A 22,008-nucleotide genomic window follows, 5' to 3' on the forward strand; every position below is an offset into this window, starting at 1 on the left:
TGCATGCCATGAAACAGGCCAGAGAATGGCTAGAATGCAGAGGGCAGAATTCTTGCAGCAAATCCAACTGAGGATGCTTTTGGAGCACATTATCATGCTTACTGAACGGCAGTAAAAGCAGTGAGGAGGGCCAGCTTTCTTGCTCCCATCACATTCTCAAGAAGTTGCCCCAAAGAGGATGGCCCATAGGCTTTCTCACACCTATTTCAGTGGACAGAGATCAGGAAACCTCAGGCCCACTGTGAATGGTTTGCTAGGCACTTTGAGGATAAAGTTGCTCACCTCTAGCTACAGATGATGCAGTTCTGAGTTATGGTAGGTTTCCAATGTTCAATCAAACTTTGTTTTGTGGGTTCAGCTTCAAAGCATTGGTGCTGACCTTTAAAGCCCTAAACAGCCTCGGCCCAGTATACCTGAAGGAGCGTCTCCACCCCCACCATTCAGGCTGGGCACTGAGGTCCAGCTCCAAGGGCCTCCTGGAGGTTTCTTCCCTGTGAGAAGTGAGGTTACAGGGAACCATGCAGAGGGCCTTCTCAGTAGTGGCGCTCGCCCTGTGGAACGCCTTCCCATCAGATGTCAACAACTATCTGACTATTAGAAGACATCTGAAGGCAGCCCTGTTTAGGGCAGCTTTTAATGTTTGCTGTTTTATCGTGTTTTTTTAAATTGTGTTTGGGAGCCGCCCAGAGTGGCTTGGGAAACCCAGCCAGATGGGCAGGGTATAAATAATAAATTAATATTAATATTCGGTTTTTGTGGCCTGGCAACACAGATGAGGTTATTGTAAGCATGTAACCACTCAATCTTCCTTGTTCTTCATAGCTGATTAAAGTTTGCTGTCAGAAGCGGCACCCTGGACCCAATGTTATTTAACATCCAAGTTGCAAACATCCAAGTTGCAAGGTATTCGAGAGGGTTGTAGCAGTGTAGTTGCACACATTAAAAAAACAAACTTTATTTTGTATCACAACAATTACAATCGATCACAATCAATAAAAACAAATTACAGCCATGACAATGTTGCAGTTGTCTTATTTTTTCCCCTCGACAACCCCCTCCCACCCTCCCCTTCCCTATGACTTCTCAACCTGGTCTGAACTAATCCCTTTTATCTTCCTTTTTCTTTTTGATCTACATACTGTACCTTACTTTAATAGTGTAGTTGCATACATTATCGGAGGAAACTGATTATCTTCTAGACCTGTTCCAGTCTGGGTTGGCGACTGAATCAGCTATGGTTGCCCACCCTTTTTCAGAAGAGGGAAGGGTGCATTTAGTGCAGAAAGTATTGGCTCTGATGTGTAGAGATCTTTCCTATTCTACTTAATTCAAGAGGGTTCTGGAAGCTTATCTGTGTGAAACAAGCAGAAGGTTTGTGGTGTTTGGGTTATTCCTTCATAGAAGCTGAGTATAGCTGGCTTAAACTAACTGTTATCTCCTCAAGGTCATGCTGACTATGATAACAAGGCCAGAAGGAGCCTGGATTTCCTTTTTCTTTCTATCTCTCTTCTTTCTGGTGTGGTGTTCTGTACATAGTGTTAAGGTTTAGACTTATTATAAGTTATTGTCAGTTTGTTCTGTTTGGGAAGGGGGCTCACCTCCCCACCTCCTGTATTGGAGGTGATGTCATCAAGGTGTGTCTGTGAAGGGGGAGAAAGTCGTTCACTGAGGCTTGTGTGTAGGGTTGCCAGACTCACTAGAGGACAGGACTTCTGTGCCTTTAATTGCCCTGCTCTCTTTTGAGTCTGGAAACCTTAAAGAGAAACCAGCAGACCCTTTGTTTAATTTCCAAGCAAAGGGTCTGCTGGTTTCTCTTTAAGGTTTCCAGACTCAAAAGAGAACAGGGCAATTAAAGGCACAGAAGTCCTGTCCTCTAGTGAGCCTGGCAACCCTACTTGCGTGCCCTGATTGCAAAGCCAGCCGATGCCACTAGTTGCCAGGGGTTTGAGAACCCGTTTCTGCTAACCAGGGATTCACTCCTGCTTGCTTCGCTCCTCTATCAGAGAGTGTTGAAAGTATCTTTGCGCACCTGTCCGCCAGTTCTTAACTGTACAGAGAACCTATTTCAGCACTGCCACTTTGGTTAGCACTTTCCCCTTGGCCATTACTATTCAGCTGCATAGAACATAATAGGGTTTACTGTCTAACTATCGCTGACAGGCAATCACCTCACCTCCCAGCATCCACTAATCCCTCAAACCCACCAGCTGCACAGGGCACAACAATGGTCCTACAGAGGAAAAAAAAGATTCTATATAAAGAAAAGTACTGCAAACCAGTCCAGAACTGAGCAGGAGAAGGTTCTAAAATCCTGTTCCACATTCTCTGTCCCAGGGGGCGGTAGCTACTCCCTCTGTGAAACAGGTAAAGATCTAACACCAGTTTCAAAAACTGTAGCACGAACTTGATGCACATTCATTGACAGTGGTTAATGCCCACAGTTATGAGCTACTTGCCCACTTCCAGAAATGAGGGGCGGGGGCGGGGAATAGCTTAGAAAATGCAAATGAATTGTCCAGCTTTGGCTGAACACAGGAGGAAGCTTCAAAAGCATGCAAGATTTTTTAACAACTTGCTGGTCCAAAACCATTTGGATAATCACCCCAAAATGGAAAACGAGTGAGGTCCCAACCAAAGAAGAGTGGCAGATTAAGTTGGCAGAATATGCGCAGCTTGCAGACTTAACATATAGAATAAGAGAACATGAAGAACATACGTTTAAAGAAGATTGGGAAACGTTTATTGAGAATATATGGGAAATAATTGTGCACAGCTGAAAACGCTGGCAGCATTAAGATAAATTCAACAGTGTGAACAAGTTTTGATGGATGTAATAACGGAATACTGAATGCTATAGTTTTTGTAAAATATGCAGGGATTTATGATATGTAAAATGAACCATGGAAAGAGAAGTCATTGATATCTTAAGGATATAAAGATGAGCATTTTAAATTGTAAAACAGAAAATTCAATAAAAATTATATAGAAAATCATATATACTTGAGTGCAATGCACTCAAGGTGACTATACAGTATTCAGAGGCAGCAATTTTACAGGACATTTTTAAGTGGTTGCAGAAGAGAAAGTGTTAGACTTGGGCCTTGGCTACAGCAGAGTTTAAGATTGTTTTGCAGGTGTTTCTGTTACCAGGGGCGTGGCATGCCGCTACCTCAAGGCCCTTTCCACTGGCCTAGGGGGCGAGGCCCAGACTCGCCCAGCCCTACAAAAGAGGCTCCTCCTGAAGTCGGAGTAACATTGCTTTAATATGCTGTAAACCGCTTTGAGATTTTTATTAAAAATATAAAGTGGTATAGAAATTAAAAATTAAATAAAATTGTGTTATATGTATGTGTGTGTGTGTGTGTGTATATATATATATATCTATGCATGCACACGAAAGCTCATACCAAAATAAAAACTTAGTTGGTCTTTAAGGTGCTACTGAAGGAATTTTTATATTTTATATCTATGCATGTTGTCAAAGTTCAGCACTGCACCCCTCTGTGGTTGCCCAATTAGCCGAATGACAGCGCAGCCTTCCTACCCCCCCCCCCCCGCCCAAAGCTACGCGACTCAGGCTACCTCGGCGCGCGGAGGGGACGGAGGAAGGCGGGGCTTGGTGGGCGGGGCCCCGCCGGAGCCGCCCCGCCCCCGCCTTCGCGAGCCTGCGAAGAAAGTCATTCGCTCGCTTGCCCTCTTTTTTCTTTTTTTTCCCAGAGTCCTTTGCGGCGGCGGCGGCGGCTCGCCATATTGTGTCGCTCGCTGAGGCGGAGAGGAGGAGTAGGCGGTGGTGGTGGGAAAAGCGGGCTGGGGCGGCCGCTGTCGACTCGCCTCAGCCCTGGCTGCCGGGAGAGGAGGCTGCGGCGGCGCCGACGGCGGCGGCAACGACGACGGGCGAGAGAGCCGAGCCACGGGGAGGGAGCGGGCCAGCCACCGAGAGGCGGCGAGCAGCGGGGCCGGTGAGGAGAAGGCGGAGGCGGAGGAGGGAAGCGGGGGGCAGCTGCTTTAATGGGGGGGGGGGGGTCTCTCCCTCCCACATGGAGCTGGAGAAGCCTCCGTTTTTTTGGGGGGGGGGGTTGCGGATCCTGTGCACGTTTACTCGGGTGTAAAGGGGTGGGGGTGCTTGCTCCTCGCCTCACCACATCTTTCTTCTTCTTCTTCACCCGCCCACCCCACCCCCCAATAGTAACAATTAAGGAAGAGAGAGAGAAAGAAAAAGGTTGGGGCGCCTTTCTTCCTGCTGTCCCTGGCACGGTTGTCCCTCCCCGCCCCCTTTCGCTTTTATTTCATTATTATTGTTGTTGTTGTTGTTGTTATTATTATTATTATTATTATTATTTTCATTTCGCTTTCAATTTGTATACCGCCTTTCTGTGTTAACAATACACAAGTCGGTTTTCCTCTTCTTCTTTAGCCATTAACCCGCCCACTCCTCCAAAATAATAACAATTAAAGGGAAGAAAAAGGGCTGGGGCGATTTTCTTCCTGCCGTCCCTGGCACGGTTGTCCCTCCCCGCCCCACTTCGATTTTGTTTCTTCATTTTATTTATTTATTGTTGCACTTTCAATTTGTATACCGCCTTTCTGTGTTAACAATACACAAGTCGGTTTTCCTCTTCTTATTTAGCCATTAACCCACCCACTCCCCCAAATTAATAACAATTAAGGGTGAGGAAAAGGGCTGGGGCGATTTTTTTTCCTGCCGTCCCTGGTTGTGCCTCCCTTCCACTCTCGATTTTGTTTATTCATTATTATTATTATTATTATTATTATTATTATTATTATTATTATTATTTTCTATTTCACTTTTAATTCATATGCCACATTTCCGTGTTAACAATACACAAGGCAGTTTAGAAGCCACAGAAACAACAAAAGGATTGTGCACACCTTACAACAGTCTGGTCCGATGCAAATCATAATTGGGGAAGGTGGTGATCTCGTTTTTTAAAAATTATTTTTTAAAATTGTATTGATTAAATTCATACGCCAAACGTTTCACCTGAAGATTTCCTGGCAGTTTGCAAGCATAAGAATATGGAATAAAAAACACAAAAATGCACAATACAATGGCGTTTTAGGAAAGGTGCCCCCAAATGTCGGCACCGCTCTCCTATTGCCCTCCCTGCCACAGTTCCCCTGGTTGCATTAATGGGAAGATCTCTAGGAATTATTTACTTATCATGCTGTATTTGCAGCTAACAGTAGAACATTGGCTCTCAGGTGGACAGAGGGCATGTAGGAGTACACTATCTCTTTAAAAGAGAGATAAGAGGAAAAGGTGTGCTTTAGGGTGGCATCTTGCTTGGCACCCATCTTGTTTGTGATCAGTGGGTGTTAGAGGGTGCCTTTGGAGTATCTGTTGGTGGAAACTCCCCTGAGTCAAGAGTTTTAACTGTTGTAAGTTGTTTGCAGAACATTGCTTGGCTGATTTCTTGTTTCCCTTGGGAGGTTAGAACTACAGTATGCTTGCTAGAGAGAGGTCTGTAAATTTAAAGGGATTTCTCCTGTGAGTTCTCGCAGAATTCCCAAGGATGATGTGGGATGTCCCAGCTCAGAGCACCTAGACTAAAAGAAGCGCTAAAAGTATTTCAGTCTGACAAGGATGCCATTTCATTTATGTGTCGCTAGGCTTATCAGAAGAGTAAAAATGGCTTTGTGATAATGTGTTCATTTAAAGTGGTGCTGGTGTGTTTTTCTTTACAATACCAAAGCTTGTTCCATTTGTAGTTGAACCAGAGATAGGAGATTTGTGATGGGATGTCCTGCAAGTTTTTTTTTTGTAATATAAAAAACCCTATTTACATGATTAAATGTTTGACTGTTCAAAAAAGGATTTGCTCAACTGAACAGTCAAATAATGGTCAAAAAGCACTAGCACATAGAAAATATGTTGTACCTCTGCCCATACCAATCAATAGCCTGCCTATACCAATCAATCAACAGGTTGTTTAATACATTATGCTAATTACAAAACCATGAAATTAAAATGTTACGGTTAATGCATTATTATAATCGTTAACAAATTTTACCTTTTATAAATGTTAATGTTTTGCTGAATTTCTCTTTGAAATTTACCCTGGAACAACAGTGTCAACTTACAGTTCAATTTAAAAAAAGCGGTCAGGGTGAAATTCAACACTGCACAAGTAGAATACAAGCTCATGTAATGAATCCTTACCATCCCACCGAAGCCCCCAGTAAAATACCTATTTATCTACTTGCACTGGCGTGCTTTTGAACTGCTAGGTTGGCAGGAGCTGGGACAGAACAATGGGAGCTCACCCCGTCTTGTGGATTTGAACCTCAGAGCTTCTGAGGCTCTGCACCACCCGCTCCCTCTGAAGCCCCCAATACCCCCTTTCAAAAAAACAAAACCTACTCCAGAGGACTGCTAGGGACTTATCAAACACTGGGTTGCAGGAGTGGAGGAATCTTCCAAAATTGGAAGGTAGAGTTTTGTACTCTGCTAGCACAGGATTATTCCATCAGATTTTTGGGCATTCTCTCACTGCAGTGCTATACAGCTCATCCCACATCCTGCTAAGTCTCTCCCCTGACTCTCTATGGAGGCTTTCATGGGGGTAGTGGTGGCTGAAAGGTGAGGAAAAGAATCCATGTGTGAGCTTGTCCTCCATGTGCACAATGTTGAATATTGTTGAATCTTTAAAGCCCTAAACGGCCTCCCTCGGTCCAGTATACCCGAAGGAGAGTCTTCACCTCCATCGTTCTGAGGTCCAGTGCTGAGGGCCTTCTGGCGGTTCCCTCGCTGTGAGAAGCCAAGTTACAGGGAACCAGGCAGAGGGCCTTCTTGGTAGTGGCACCCACCCTGTGGAACGCCCTCCCACCAGATGTCAAAGAGAAAAACAACTACTAGACTTTTAGAGGACATCTGAAGGCAGCCCTGTTTAGGGAAGCTTTTAATGTTTAATAAATTATTGCATTTTAATATTTTTGTTGGAAACTGCCCAGAATGGCTGGGGAAACCCAGCCAGATGGGCAGGGTATAAATAATAAATTATTATTATTGCCCAATGTAATTAAAACAGAAATAAAGCAAAGTAACAGTGACTACAAAGAAAGGGCAAGTGTCACTTTAAAAGTGATCTGCTAAGTAGACAGAAAGCCCATTCTTCAGGCATAATTAACTTAATGAAGTATTTGACTATGGTCAAATAATAGTGCCCAACTGACAATATCTGACCAACGTCTGTCCAAAGGCAAGGTGGTTCTTTTAAAATGAGATTCAGAAGCAATACAAAATACACAAGTGAGTGAGAAGATAAAAGATTTTGTTCTAAAACAGCAAGCAATTATATATATACCAAGCAAGCACTTCAATCTGCCACTTGGAAACCCTCAAGAAGCCTCAAAGCGACTCCCCCAGATAGCCTCAGTTTGCACAGCCCTGCAGCTGATCAGTCTGTGCACGAGCTTCAGAGAAACTCTGCCCAAACCGTCAGATTTTATAGACAGCCTGTGTGGCTTCCAAGACTTGACTACATGCAGATCATCCATTAGCCACTCCCTCCCAATGCCTCACTTTCTCAAAACATGAGAGAATGTACCCAGCACTATCCTCCCAAACTGATTAGGCAGCTGGGGGAGGGGGGGCTTCACCTCTTTCCAACGTTCCCAGAACATCTAAGACTGTTCTCAAAACATTCATCATCAGAAACCTAACAGGAGAAGGAGGGGGAAGGGATAGAGGCAGGGAGGGCTCCGTGTCAGGCCACTAACTCCTCATACATTTTGTCTTCCAGATGCATTTTCCATACAACCAGTCAGCGCTAGCAAACATGCAATCCCTATTTAAAAAATGTGTGGGGAAGAATGAGGATGGAGATGGGGTAAACCTCCGCATGGCTCACCATTTTCCCTAACAACTCTCTCCCAAGTCTTCTGTTTGTCTTAAGGGGAAAACATTCTCAGGATGCAAAAAGGCAAAAGAATTAACTACCCACGCACCCTACTTTTCAGTGCCTCTGGGAAACCCACCAGCAGGACATGAAAGCAAGAATCCTAAAAACTTAAGAACATCAGAAGTGCCCTGCAACTGGGTCTGGCCAAAGCTGGCCCATGTAGTCAAGCAGCTGTTCTCACAGTGACCAACCCTCTGTTTCTTTCCAGTAGCTGGTATTCAGAGATATACTGCTTGTGAACATGGAAGCTCAGTTAAGTTAATAACTTATGGCTGATTTGCAAATGTATTACAGAGGAGCTCTGCTGGATTTGATAAAATGGGCCATCTTTTCCAGCATTCTCTGGGGAGCCCACAAGGGCAGCACAGCCCCTGTTGCTCATGATGCCAAAAATGCAAAAGGATTAATTACTTTCCACAGTGCCTATGGGACACCGTCCTCACCCCAAGCCATTTCCCCTAATCTAAATCTCCTCTCAAAGGTCTTATTTCTCCCAAGGGGAAAACATGCTCATGATGCAAGAGAATTAACCATATTCTTCAAAGCATCTTGTCGGTTGTCTCGTTATATCAGGCACCAGTTTGAACCTGAGGGTGGCATTCCATCATGTACAGTTGGCTATGTTCCAGCTGTGCAAAAATCAGAGGTTTGGACACATCTGACCCTACATCCAGACAAACTAGGTATTATGACAGTTCCAGGACACATTAGAGCCAGATGAGCACTTGAGGAGAGTGTGGAACCAGACCAGTGAGGGGTGTAGTCTAAGGAGGAGGCATGGCCTGTAAAGGGTCACAAAAGCAGGCACAGAAATTTGGAGGGCCATATTTGGTTCCCAAGCCTGAGGTTCCCCACTCCTGCTTTACATGAAACTCTACTTCCCCTCGGTTAAGTGAGTTATGGGGAAAACAGCATGTGAGATTCTTGGGGCGGAGTATTCTTTCTTAAAAGAGTAGAGGTGTAAGATGAAGTGTGCCTCCACTACAGTCGTAGTTGAAGTGCCTCAACTACAGTCGTACCTTGGCTCCCAAACACCTTTGGAGTCGTTTCGGCTCCTGAGCAATCGAAAACCAGAAGTGAGTGTTCCGGTTTTCGAACGTTCTTTTAGATGCTGAACGTCCCACGGGGCTTCTGCGGCTTCCAATTGGCTGCAGGAGCTTCCTGCAGCCAATCAGAAGCCGCGCTTTGGAAGTAGAGTGTTTTGGAAGTCGAACGGACTTCTGGAAAGGATTCTGTTCGACTTCCAAGGTACAACTGTATTGGAAATGAGAGACTGTTTAAAACAAATCGTGACTGATCAATGCTTCATTCTTGCCCTTGCTTCTAAAGAAAACAATTATCAGCTACAATTTTTTCATCCAGTAAGGTGCTTCCAAAACAAAATGCAGAAAGATTCAGTGTGGTCTCAAAACAGTATAATTTTGCTATTAAGAACAGGATAGCACTATCCTGTGGTCCATTTTACTGTCATTTAAATTGGTACAATGGTGTTTGTTCTCTTTTTCTGGATTTTTTAAGATTAGTTTTTTTTTATTGTTCACATCCTTTTAAAAATAGAAAGGTGATTTAAACATTCAAAGCACTTTTGTTACATTCATCATACAACAGCTTGTTGAAATCAATGGGTATGATTTAACTCTCCCTTTTAATGAACTCTTCTGTAAAAAATTATGAATTATAACATAATGGGGAAATATTTGCTGCTGCATTGAATCCAGAATATGTAGTCTTGTCTGAAAAGTTTCACAATCTTCTCTTGCTTTCATCCTCCTGAATCACATAATTCTAGGATGTAGACACATTTCCTTTACTTGTGTGTGTTAAACAGCAAAAATACAGTAGCTGCCTATCTACCTGTTCAACCATTATGAACTAATTGGGAGAAATAAGTGGATCAGTCTTGAATGGTTTACTACTGTTCACATTTGGCTTTGACAATCAATGGAAAAAAGAGAAGTTGGTGTTTGTTTGAGTAGGTCAGGTCAGTAGGACAGTTGCTTAAGCTCAGGCAAATTGATCATGACTGAAGGTAGAGGAGAATTCAAATAAACTGGGCATGGGTAACGAGTTGCCACCATAGATTGTTTAATTAGCCCAGTGTTTCTTTAGGCGCTAGGCAAAAATGTTTCTCTATAACCAGGCCTTTGGCAGATTAAACAATCTATGGCCTTTTAAAAGCGGTTGTGGAAGCTGGGGTTATTGGCTTGCTTTCGTTTTGTTTTGTTGCACATTTTGTGTTCTTATTTTGCACTTTTATGTTGTGCACCACCCTGTGATCTTCAAATTAAGAGTGGTATACAAATTTGCTTAATAATAATAATAAAGTGTAATAAATAAAAGCTTAAGGGTCACTTCATACAAAAAGAGCATTAACTGTGGTTTCCATAATATAAATTGCACCTTCCCTCCCCTCCTCTTCAAAATGTACAAAACCAAAGGCATCTCAATCACTGTTTATATTTGAAAGCAAAGAGCACAACTTGCGTATGTGGATGTTCTTAATAAAGACCGCTGTGTGCATATTTTTATACTGGGAATTGATCTTAGAGCCCCATACGGTATATAAATCGGTCCTAACAAAGCAAATACAGTTTCTCTCTCCAGGCATGGGGCTAACTAGGCAAATGGAAAATGAAGAGGCCATTCTTTATTTTACTTAAGCCATTTATACCCTACCCTACAATGTTTCCACTTGCAGGGCAGCTTACACGAAATAATAAAATTAACAACAGTTCAGAATATAATCAGAATGTGTGTGCTTCATGAGCTTTGGGACGAGGAATGGGGAAGGAAACAGAAGCTCTGCAGCACCATAGCATTTCTCCCTTGGTCCCTAGCAGCAATCAGTACAGTGAGGTGTGTATCTGCAGCGGACTTTTTCAGACCCAATCAGAGGCATTCAGCTTATCCCCCCCCCCCAATCCATCATGTGTTGCTTTGAGTAGTTGCTAAACTAACTGCTACAGCAGCATAATGTTCTAGTTGTGGTAATTTACATCTGCTTGTGTCCTTGGGGTGCTGGACATGTTCTGTCAAGGAGATTGCTGATTATTAGCCATGATGCACTCTTAACATTCAGAGACTGTGTGCCCTAATGCTTACAAGCTTTCTGGAGGCACAAGTCATCATGTTCAGTGCTTTTGAAACTTGATACAGCGTGGATTTATTGAAGGAGTTGCATTCCTCCAATCTTGCTGTACTCCACTTGTCAGTAGTAAAAGGTTTTTAGAAGAATTTGGAACAAGAGAAAGTTCTTAGAGAGCTGGTCAGTCTGTATCAAATCACAAAAAGTGTGCATTTGCTACAGTCTTAACCACAGCCAAGATATATGTTGTGTGGCAAATGGAATTTAAAACGTTCTTGACTGAGTGCTAGGTCAGGTATTTGCTTAACAGATTTCACAGAAATTTTCTTTATGGTTGGGTTTTTTTTTAAAAAAGTTGAGAATTATTAATTTTTTTCCTATGTAATGCTTCCATGTTTATTTTTTAAAAATATATCACACTGTATTTTTTTAAAAAAACACACCATTCTGTACCTGTTGAAAACCTCCCTTCAGAAGCTAAATGCATTTGAAGTAATGAGGTAGCCCAGCTAATGTAGGCTCCCACCCTTAGAAGTGGAATGTACAATTTCTTCCACCATCCAAGTTCCCTTTGGCCCTTCTGCATATATTTTAACGGCATCCACCTTGAATATATTGGCATCCATTTCATGTTCCATTTTTTCCAGATTCCTAACCCTGTTTTCCTTGGGCCTATTTTCTTCTTCCAAGCCGTGTTGATGTCTCTATTAAATATCCCTTCCCTTCCTATTCCTTCGTTTATTTCATTTTCCAGCCTTATCCATTTAATCCCATCTTTATATCCAATATCTCTTAGATTTTTTTAATTGGAATGTTTCATAATAGAATTCTAAATTCGGTATTCCCCATCCCATCTCTTCTTGCGGTGCGTACTTTACTGTGTCTGGGGTTCTCACTCTTTTGCTCCCAAAAATCCAATTTTTGAATGCGTTATTCCATGTTTTAAACCATATTTTCCTAATGGGTAGTGGAATTACTTGAAATAAGTATAGGAGTTTTGGTACCAGAAACATTTTGGCCACTCTTACCCTGCCTAGAATAGATAGATTCTTATTTTCCCATGATTTTTTATTCTTCTTAATCTTCCTCCAAACTTTTATTTATTTATTTATTTACTTTACTAGGTTTACATAACAAAAGCATAAGTTCATTCCACGTATCTCTACAATTTGCCTTTTTTTCCCTTTCCCCCCAGTCCTCCCCCCTCCCCCCTGATCGGGACTACCTTCTTCATACCTTTAACCATGTACACAGTCTGTTCATTCGTGCTTGTATATTCGGGTTGGCTTCTCTTCTCATGAGGTGCCCAAAGTATTGGAGCCTCAGCTTCAGGATCTGTCCTTCCAGTGAGCACTCAGGGCTGATTTCCTTCAGAATGGATAGGTTTGATCTTCTTGCAGTCCATGGGACTCTCAAGAGTCTCCTCCAGCACCATAATTCAAAAGCATCAATTCTTCGGGGATCAGCCTTCTATATGGTCCAGCTCTCACTTCCATACATCACTACTGGGAAAACCATAGCTTTAACTATACAGACCTTTGTCGGCAAGGTGATGTCTCTGCTTTTTAAGATGTTGTCTAGGTTTGTCATTGCTTTTCTCCCAAGAAGCAGGCGTCTTATAATTTCGTGACTGCTGTCACTATCTGCAGTGATCATGGAGCCCAAGAAAGTAAAATCTCTCACTGCCTCCATTTCTTTCCATTCTACTTGCCAGGAGGTGATGGGACCAGTGGCCATGATCTTGGTTTTTTTGATGTTGAGCTTCAGACCATATTTTGTGCTCTCCTCTTTCACCCGCATTAAAAGGTTCTTTAATTCCTCCTCACTTTCTGCCATCAAGGTTGTGTCATCTGCATATCTGAGGTTGCTGATATTTCTTCTGGTAATTTTAATTCCAGTTTGGAATTCATCCAGTTCAGCCTTTCGCATGATGAATTCTGCATACAAGTTAAATAAGCAGGGAGACAATATACAGCCTTGTTGTACTCCTTTCCCAATTTTGAACCAATCAGTTCCATATCCAGTTCTAACTGTAGCTTCTTGTCCCACATAGAGATTTCTCAGGAGACAGATGAGGTGATCAGGCACTCCCATTTCTTTAAGAACTTGCCATAGTTTGCTGTGGTCGACACAATATAGTGGCAGTGTATTGCAATAGGATTTGGGGATCTGCTGGAATTCTGGGCACATACAAATAATTTAAAATTAATGATGTTCAAAAACTGAATCTTATTTCAACAATGTAGCTTAAGGGATATTTATATTTTTATAAAATTCATCAGCTGATAAGTTTTTATACATTAAGCACGGCTTCATGGAAGATGTTTTTATATTTGTGTGATAGAAAATGTGTAGCTCTAATGACCTTATTAAAACTTATTAGTTTCTGCTGACAAATATAATAACCTTCTTATGGCTTAGTGACACTTAATGTCATAAACATGTTCTTAATTTTCTGCCTTCACATAAGAAATTCTGCTGTGCCTATTAGTTATAATATTGGAGACAGCTGCAGTAGTATATTAGTATTTTCTGTAGATAATCAGTGTTCAACATTGGTACAAAAGATGAGCTGATAAAGAACGAAATGGAATCTGAAATGGAAACAATATGCAGTGCTTTGGACTCTAAACCCTTTTAATTGAACTGGAAATTAAAGAGGAACAAAAACTGCAGTGTTACTACTTTGTAGAAGTTGCTTGTCGGCTGGTATATGTCTTCCTAATAAAAGAGGCAATCCTACTATCGCTTCAATTGCAAAATGGGAACAAGATATTGGCCCATTGGTTCACCTAGGAATATTGACTTCTTGCTCACTTGGAGGCCCACAGTTTTGGCTGGACTTTGTAGGCAGCCACAAGTCATCTAACTTCTGCAGAAGAATGTGAGGAAGGCAGATAGCTGCCGATTGCAACACATATTCTCAGCTACTATTTACTACTAAGACTAGCTAAAACTTGATTTCTGCTTCCATTGGACCTGAGGGAAGAATGGGTCATTATTCCACTTCACACTGCCTCATGAGTTGTCAAAAGTGTCATGAAGGCCTGGCATGATTGCTGTTGCTTCTTATGAGAAGTGATGAGAGACATGCTGCTTCTGACAGGGCCTGGCTTTGAGGAGGAAGTGAGACAATGATCCCAGACCTTCCAAAGTCCTCTGGAACAGAGCAAAGGGGCTGGGTTGGTCACTTACTCCACACAGTGCTGTGCAGTCCCCCGGAAGCAATGAGAATCACATTGTGTGTGTCTTGTGAAATAAGTCCACCTGTGAAAATGCCCAATCTGCATGACCTCTTAAAATGCTTGATTTTCATGTTTCTCTTTTCTTCTAGCCATGTCTCAGGCTGTGCAGACAAATGGAACGCAGCCTTTGAGCAAAACATGGGAGCTCAGCTTGTATGAACTTCAAAGAACACCTCAGGTACTAAAGAGATGTTGTGTGTGTGTGTGTTTTTTTTTTTTATAAAAAAACATCTTTGCTTAAGTTACAGATGTGAATGCACACTGCCCCCCCAAATGCTAATTTATCAGCTAGAGTATTGCAACAAAACTCAAATCTTACTTGCATTTGCCAGAAATAAAGAGGAAATGTTTTCCATGATTATTATGAGGCATTTTAAAAAATAGCAACTTCAGCTTGGCCAGGAAACAATTGCCTGAAACTCTATATAACTTTTATCATTAGGAAGCAATAACAGATGGCTTGGAAATAGTGGTGTCACCACGAAGCCTCCACAGTGAGCTGATGTGTCCCATTTGTTTGGATATGTTGAAGAACACCATGACTACTAAGGAATGTCTGCATCGTTTTTGTGCTGATTGTATAATCACAGCCCTGAGAAGTGGGTAAGTATGGTGATACAAGCATCTTTAAAAAACTCTCTACAGTGGTACCTCGGTTTACAAACAGTCCCATTTACAAACGCCTCTGTTTACGAACGCCGTGGACCTGGAAGTGTTTACATCCGAGTTCCGCAGCGTCGGATGCGCAGATGCGATCTGCGCAGCGTGCACAGAAGCGCTCTATCGGCGCTTCGCACACGCTCAGAAGCATGCTTTCGGCGAGCGAACGCCTCCGTGGAATGGATCACGTTCGTAAACCGATGTTCCACTATCTGGATTGGTTACAGAACTTGAGAAGTACCTTGGGATTCTGGGTAAAATGTAAAGAACCTCCCCAAAAATTTTTTTAGTATTCAAGTAAGCTTTATTCAGAGTAGACCCATTGAAATTAACAGCCTTCTGTCATGAATGCTTTAGTTGAGATTCCTGCATTGCAGGGCGTTGGTCCCTTCCAACTCTATGATTCTATGTTCATTAATTTCAGTGTGTCTGCTCTGAGTAAAGCTTAGTTGAAGATCACCCTTTTACTTTACTTCCCCCCCCTCCCTCCCCAAAGTTGACAGCCAGCCAGGGCCACAATTCCCAAATCTTAATTGTTTAGCATTAGAGGATAGAGAAGCATTTGCAGTTACTTTATTTTTATTCTGTCCTTCCTCCAAGGAGTTTACATGGTATGGCTCCCCCTGATGGATTAGATCCTAACATTCCTAGGCACTCTGTGTCCTGATGAATGGTAGAGTCCCAGAAGCGTGTATTTGGAGTGGATGCGTCGTGTAGTAATAAAACACGCTGAGTAAAAGAAAAACTTTTACTAAAGGCAAAAGGCCTTCGTTACAAAAAAAAATTCAGAGAAAAAACTGCAAACATGAGGTACAAATGAAGGTGACAGAGAGAATGATCAGCTCACTGAGTGCACAAATTTATCTCTCATAGCTCAGCGTGACCTTCAGATAGTCAAAACCATGGGTAGGCAAACTAAGGCCCATGAGATGGATCAGGCCCAACTGCCTTCTGGATCTGGCCCGCAGACGGTCTGGAAATTGCCACATGGATCGCCAGCGCGTGCGTTGCTCTTGCATCATGGTGCTCTTGCATCATTCCCCCCCCCAAAAAAGTCTGACCCCCCCCACAACGTCTGAGGGACAGTGGACTGGCCCCCTGCTGAAGAAGTTTGTTGACCCCTGGTCAAAACAATATTTGCAACAGAAATGAACCTTCCAGAATTAACTAGAATCTTCCAGCATTTTCCAGTTTCTGCCCTCAAAGACTTTAGCCATGACGCCCCATCCCAATTTACCATCACAACCAACTTGTAGAATAGAGACTTGACTCAGTGTCACCCAGATAACTTCATATCAAGGTTTTGAACCTAGGACTCGCTGGTTCAAGTCAGGTACTGCACTGGCAGCAAGAAACTTCTTGGTGTCTTTTTCTGACTTAAGAAGGGGACGTGTAAGGAATTGTGTCTCTCGATTCTCATTCCCCACCTAATGAGTGATTAGCTGTAATACCTCAACAGCTAGGTTAAGGAACTGAAGTGAAATACCTCAAAATAAGCTTAGCCTTTACCAACTAGTCTAGAAACCTGTAATGTCTAACTGAAGAGTAGTAACTGAAAATAAGCAACTGTGAAGTGAGTATAACAAATCTGTTTGCATCAGGTGCTTGAATTGTGTGATGTGCAAAATGTGACTATATCCAATACGACAGGGTTTGGCAAGCCATATTTCAATAAGAAGGGACCAATTAAGACTGTTACAAAGCATGATATGAAGAGCATACTTGTGGAACTGTTTTTCTCCTTTTCTCTTAGAAACAAAGAATGCCCTACTTGCCGTAAAAAACTCGTTTCTAAGAGGTCACTGAGACCAGACCCAAACTTTGATGCCCTTATCAGTAAAATTTATCCAAGTCGTGATGAATATGAAGCCCATCAGGAGAGAGTTCTAGCAAGGATCAGTAAGCACAATAACCAGCAGGCTCTGAGCCATAGCATTGAGGAGGGTCTGAAAATCCAGGCCCTGAACAGGTAAGGGACTCCAAGTACTTGGGAATTAGAAATTGGAGGGTGTGGGGAAGTGCAGCTTAGTGCTAAAAAACATGATTGGGTGCAAAAGGACTTACGCTCAAACCCAGGATTTCAGTTTAAAAATTATGCTACCAGAGTTGTGAGAGGTATTTGTTTAGGTTTTGAGAACTGCTGTTACAGATAGACAGAAGTGGGCTAAATGGTTCCTATTCTGCAAGGCAGATTAATATGTGTTATGTATGATCCTGCCCATTTTTGTCCATACAGTAATTGGAAGATGACTAAGCTTACTAAGCTTGTTTCATTTAATGAGCTTTTGCAGGAAAACAGAAACCTGTTTTAATGATATCTGGGGTTCTAGAGTCCACCTCTGCAACAGTCATGCCTTTCTACATTTGGCATTCTTGCACCGTGCTTCAGTCCTATATGAATGTTTCTTGGGATCTGAGAAACTTAACCCTTCAATAGTGGAACATGCTAAACAGTGGTTCTGCATTGATTGTGTCAGCTGGCAGTTTGTTTTGAGATCATGGGAGTCTTACTAATATATTTGATAGCTTGTGTGAGGTCTTTGAAAATGACTTGCTGAAGAGGTTGCATGACTTACTTGAACATGTTATCTATGCTTCTTAGGTTACAGAGAGGCAAGAAGCAACAGATAGAGAATGGCAGTGGAGCAGAAGACAACGGTGACAGCTCGCATTGTAGCAATGCTTCAACTCACAGTAATCAAGAAGCTGGGCCAAGTAACAAAAGGACAAAAACCTCCGATGATTCTGGGCTAGAATTGGATAATAATAATACAACAGTTGCCATAGACCCAGTATTGGATGGTGCAAGTGAAATAGAACTAGTTTTCCGACCCCATCCTACACTAATGGAAAATGATGACAGTGCACAGACAAGGTAAGCCGTGGTTTTCGTCCCTTTTTTCAGAAGGTGTTGTGTACATGTTAGTGATCTAGTCTTTTGTGAAGGGATGTGTGCGCTATTCAGGACAAGCTCTTGGAAGTGCTCAGTTGCTGCCCTTTACCTATATTTCGGATCATTTTGCTTGTGGATGTTTTTTTAATTGCAGTCATTTATTTATTTTTGTACATGGGTTGTCTTTGTTCTTGCTGCAGGTACATAAAGACCTCTGGCAATGCCACAGTTGATCACTTGTCCAAGTACCTAGCTGTGAGATTGGCCTTGGAAGAACTCCGAAGCAAAGGAGAGTCAAATCAGATGAATCTTGAAACAGCCAGTGAGAAGCAGTACACAATTTATATTGCTACAGCTAATGGCCAGTTTACTGTGAGTAGCTGATTCAGCTAAAACCATAATTGGGAGAAAATAAAGTGCCACAGCTTTAAGATACTGCTTTAAGTCCTATTGAGAAATTCTTCTCCATGCACAGGGCTAAATGCATGGAAAGGAAGCAAGACCACATCTCTTGGCTCTGCTGCCAGAGCCCTGCATCCTCTCCAGAACATCCACAAAGGGGCACCTACTTGTGTTCAGGTGAGCATGCCTAGGCACCCCTTTGCAGATGTCCATACTTGCCCTGTTGATGCCAGAGATGGATCTGCTATGGCAAATGACTTAAAGGGAGAATGTGTGGAATTTCTGAATAGGATTTTTATGTACTTCTGTTCCTCTTGAGGCTGATCATGCAACTTGTATGAAGTGGGCCTGTGAACTAGGAAACATAAGCACAACATTGGTATAAAATCAGTGTAAATAATTACATGGTCAAGCTGCTTAAAGAGAGAGCGTGGTATATAGCAGCTGGGGTGTTGAGCTTGGATTTGAAGAAATCCCAGATTCAAATCTCTGCTCATCTGGAAAGCTTTCTGAATGGTCACTAACAAGTGCTCATCTTTGAGCCTATCCTACTTGTGTAGTTATGTTTAAACCAGGGGTGCAGAACCTTTTTGAGAGCAAGGTCTGCATCCCCTCTTGGGATTTGGAAGTGGCCAAAGTGTGGTCACCACCACAGATTTACACCATGCTGTTTTTAACCTATTGAAGGAAGGACAAATGAAATGGGTCTATGTTAGAAAAGGATTGTGATGCAATTTCTCTGCATTCGGGCTGCTATTGAGCCAGGAGAGCTTTGGGGCGGTTTCCCACCCCATGTTTAACAAAGCTTAGCATCAATCCTAAGTGCTGTAGTTATTTAACTGCTTTCCACAGGTAAACGGGTACCTAATTACTGTAGTAGTATATGCCCTATTCTGCTAGCAAGAATCATTTTGTAAAAGAACTGTAGACGTGTCAAAATACAGCAAAGCATCTTAACTGTATTTGTAGCTGCTTCTTGCTTTAGAATTGGGAGTTGAATTGACATCTGGATTATATTAGACTATTTATAGATTGCTGTGCCTAAACACTCTGTCTCTTTAATGCTGTTTGCAAGCTGTGATTTGTCAAATGTTTTGTTATTTTCCTAGCTATGTCTTCTGTTCATTTTCAAGTGGCAGCAACACTGGCTTAGTTTCTGATTTTTGGCACTAATTCTGACTTTGTCTTTAGGTTTTAAATGGCTCCTTTTCCTTGGAGCTGGTCAGTGAAAAGTACTGGAAAGTGAATAAGCCCATGGAGCTGTACTATGCACCAACAAAGGAACACAAATAAGACTGACAAAGGCTTTGAGTTGGAACTGTAATGGCTTTTATAGCTTTGGTTTACTTTAAATAAGCGAAACACCATCTTCTGCATCGTGGAGAACTGCTTCAAGACTTGGATTCCTTGATGAAATACCCTTATTATTAGGCAGTATTTGGTGTGATACTTGTATATATTTTCCCTGCCCCCTGGAGGACTGAATGATCGGTACATTCCACCATTGCTGTCCAATCTGCTTTTTTTATTTGGTAGCTCTTGTTCTATGTGCACGATCTTAGGTGCAGCAAAGATTCCCTAGGGGGTATGTGTTCATGGTGGCGGGCTTCCATCTTGGCAGACATGTACTAGCACCTTGAGAAGTGTTGATAAGAGGCAACAGAGTTGGTTGTAACATACTCTTTTTTCCTACAGCAATGTTAAAGCACATATGGCCAGAGTAGGCTTGCTGATAAACTGGCTACCTGTGATGCTAAAGGAACTGCTGATGCTGGGGGCCAGAAGGGATATTCATGGCAGTAAGCAAACTCTTACACATTGTTCGTGTAACGAGTTCTTCCATTTGTTAAATTTAAAATAGCTACTTGTAACACCAGCTGTTCCCACACAGGCAGCAACCCAGAGAATGGGTACTTTCCCACCAGCCCTAGTGCAATTCCTCTTTCTCAAGTTATAGAGTAGCCAGGGTTCTCTTGGCTAAGAACCTGAAACACACTTTGCATTAAGAGAACCATAGTTAACTTTAGCACAGGTTAATTTTTGTGTTAATGTACTGATTAACAGTTCAGGAGTGAGAGGGGAGGGACTGCAAGGAGGGAATGTATGTTTCTGAGGCTGGCTCACAATTCCACTGTGCTGTGTGGAGCTAGTGTTATAATATATGCATTGGCCCGTTAAGGGGGAAACCATGAATACTGATACATTTTAGAACTAATAACCCCTCAGGTGGTTTCAATATAAAGTACAGTAACTAAAGTAAGGCAAACATCCCTCTATACCTGCACATCTTATAAATTTGTGGGATTATTGATGTGGAATCTTCAGTGTTTTGAAGTAAAAGGCACAGAAAGTGCTGGCACCATATCTTTTGCAGAGCAATGAGAGAGTTTTCTTCAAAAATATTTATTAGCCATATTAACAACACTTGGCACTTAGAGTCTTAATAAATAAAATGTATTTGCATTTTTTAATTTCACATGGGCATGCTTTCAGTTGTTGGTTGCTGTGGGCATCAGTAGTGTATCATTTTGAGCATAATTATAATATACAGTGGTACCTCCGGTTACGAATTAAATTCGTTCTGGAGGTCTGTTCTCAACCCGAAACCGCTCGTAACATGAGGCACGCTTTCGCTAATGGTGCCTGCCGTGCTGCTGCCGTGCGACTTGCGCTCGCATTCTGGGGCAAAAGTAGCAACCGGGAGCATCTACGTCCGGGTTAGCGGAGCTCATAACACGCAGCGTTTGCAAGGGAGATGGTACATAACACTGTAGTGAAGAGTGCCACCATTCTATAAGGACGAAGATCACTTTATTCCACTGTAATCCTTTCATTCCCACTGCAGTATATAGATATCTGCCTTTTGTATTGGGAAAGGGAATGTTCCTAATTAGGGTTGAGCTTCAAAATTGCGCACTCAAGTGTCTTGCTTTCCCTTAATATCCTGGCCTTTTAGGAAGACCTTCAGAGGAAACATGGCTTTCTGCTCTTAACTTTCTTTTAGCACTGTCGTAAAATGCTCCCATTATGAATATCTCTTCAATATCAGACATTCCAAAATTATGCTAGCAGTATGTGCCATGAAATTTACAATTACAGTACTAGAAGTCGGGGTGGGAAGGGAAGTTGTACCATGCCTGTTTTGGTTTTGTTCAGTATATTTGGTGTAATGTACAATTTATATAGATTTCTAGTGCATGTCCACTAAATATAATCAGGTTTGTTTTTATGTGAAAAAAATGCTTTTGTATGGGCAAATACCTGCAGAGAAACAAATTTGCATTGTGATTTACCCAAGATAATGTTTAGCCCTGTAAGCAGATGAAATGTCTGTAAAATTCTGAAAGCTTATCTACCTAGGGGATGTGTGGTGGTCCCAGCTTAGTGTGGGAGAATGTGAATTTTTACTTCCATGTTACAGTGAATTCACTAAGTATTTATATTTACTTTAATACATAAAGTAGCTGTTTTGATCAAACCATTGCTCTGTGACTTTAGTACTGTGACTAAATTACACATATCAGAACATGTTGCATCTTCATGTCTGCTACTGCCACTCTTTCACAAGCAGAGCCTTTGGAATGGCTGTGATTCTCGGACTTCAAGGCACACACACACACCCTGAACACCTCAAGGGAGGTGGGAGAAATTGTAAAGAGGAATAAGATGTAGAGTAGGTGGTATCTACTCCCTGGCCAGCCAAGAACTGACCCCTTAGATTTGTGAGGCTGTCTGCACCCTTTTATAATCCCATCATTCCAGTGTTAATGTAATTTAAGAAGAAGAGTGTTTAGAGCTGCT

At 42.1% G+C, this 22,008-nt stretch overlaps 1 protein-coding gene across 2 annotated transcripts; it reads left to right on the forward strand.

Moving 5' to 3' along the window:
- Window positions 1-3,697: 3,697 nt before the first annotated feature.
- RNF2 (ring finger protein 2) lies at window positions 3,698-21,685 on the forward strand. Of its 2 annotated transcripts, none has more exons than XM_035121343.3 (7): window positions 3,698-3,959; window positions 14,342-14,430; window positions 14,695-14,855; window positions 16,666-16,881; window positions 17,515-17,787; window positions 18,006-18,177; window positions 19,399-21,685. In XM_035121343.3, the coding sequence occupies exons 2-7, from the start codon at window positions 14,344-14,346 to the stop codon at window positions 19,498-19,500; spliced, it is 1,011 nt and encodes a 336-aa protein (XP_034977234.1). In that variant the 5' UTR covers window positions 3,698-3,959; window positions 14,342-14,343; the 3' UTR covers window positions 19,501-21,685. The 2 variants fall into 2 exon arrangements, with proteins under 2 accessions (XP_034977234.1, XP_060132637.1); XM_060276654.2 differs by lacking the exon at window positions 3,698-3,959 and adding an exon at window positions 7,764-8,174.
- The last annotated feature ends 323 nt before the right edge of the window (window positions 21,686-22,008 follow it).

The sequence above is a fragment of the Zootoca vivipara genome, chromosome 7, assembly GCF_965207765.1.
Source record: "Zootoca vivipara chromosome 7, rZooViv2.hap1.1, whole genome shotgun sequence".
NCBI lineage: Eukaryota > Metazoa > Chordata > Lepidosauria > Squamata > Lacertidae > Zootoca > Zootoca vivipara.

Excerpts from the sequence above, each read along its gene's own strand:
- RNF2 (XM_035121343.3), top strand. The coding sequence starts at position 14,344 with ATGTCTCAGGCTGTGCAGACAAATGGAACGCAGCCTTTGAGCAAAACA. Across the intron at positions 16,882-17,514 it reads AAAATCCAGGCCCTGAACAG|GTTACAGAGAGGCAAGAAGC; the intron begins GTAAGGGACTCC and ends TATGCTTCTTAG. Across the intron at positions 18,178-19,398 it reads CAGCTAATGGCCAGTTTACT|GTTTTAAATGGCTCCTTTTC; the intron begins GTGAGTAGCTGA and ends CTTTGTCTTTAG.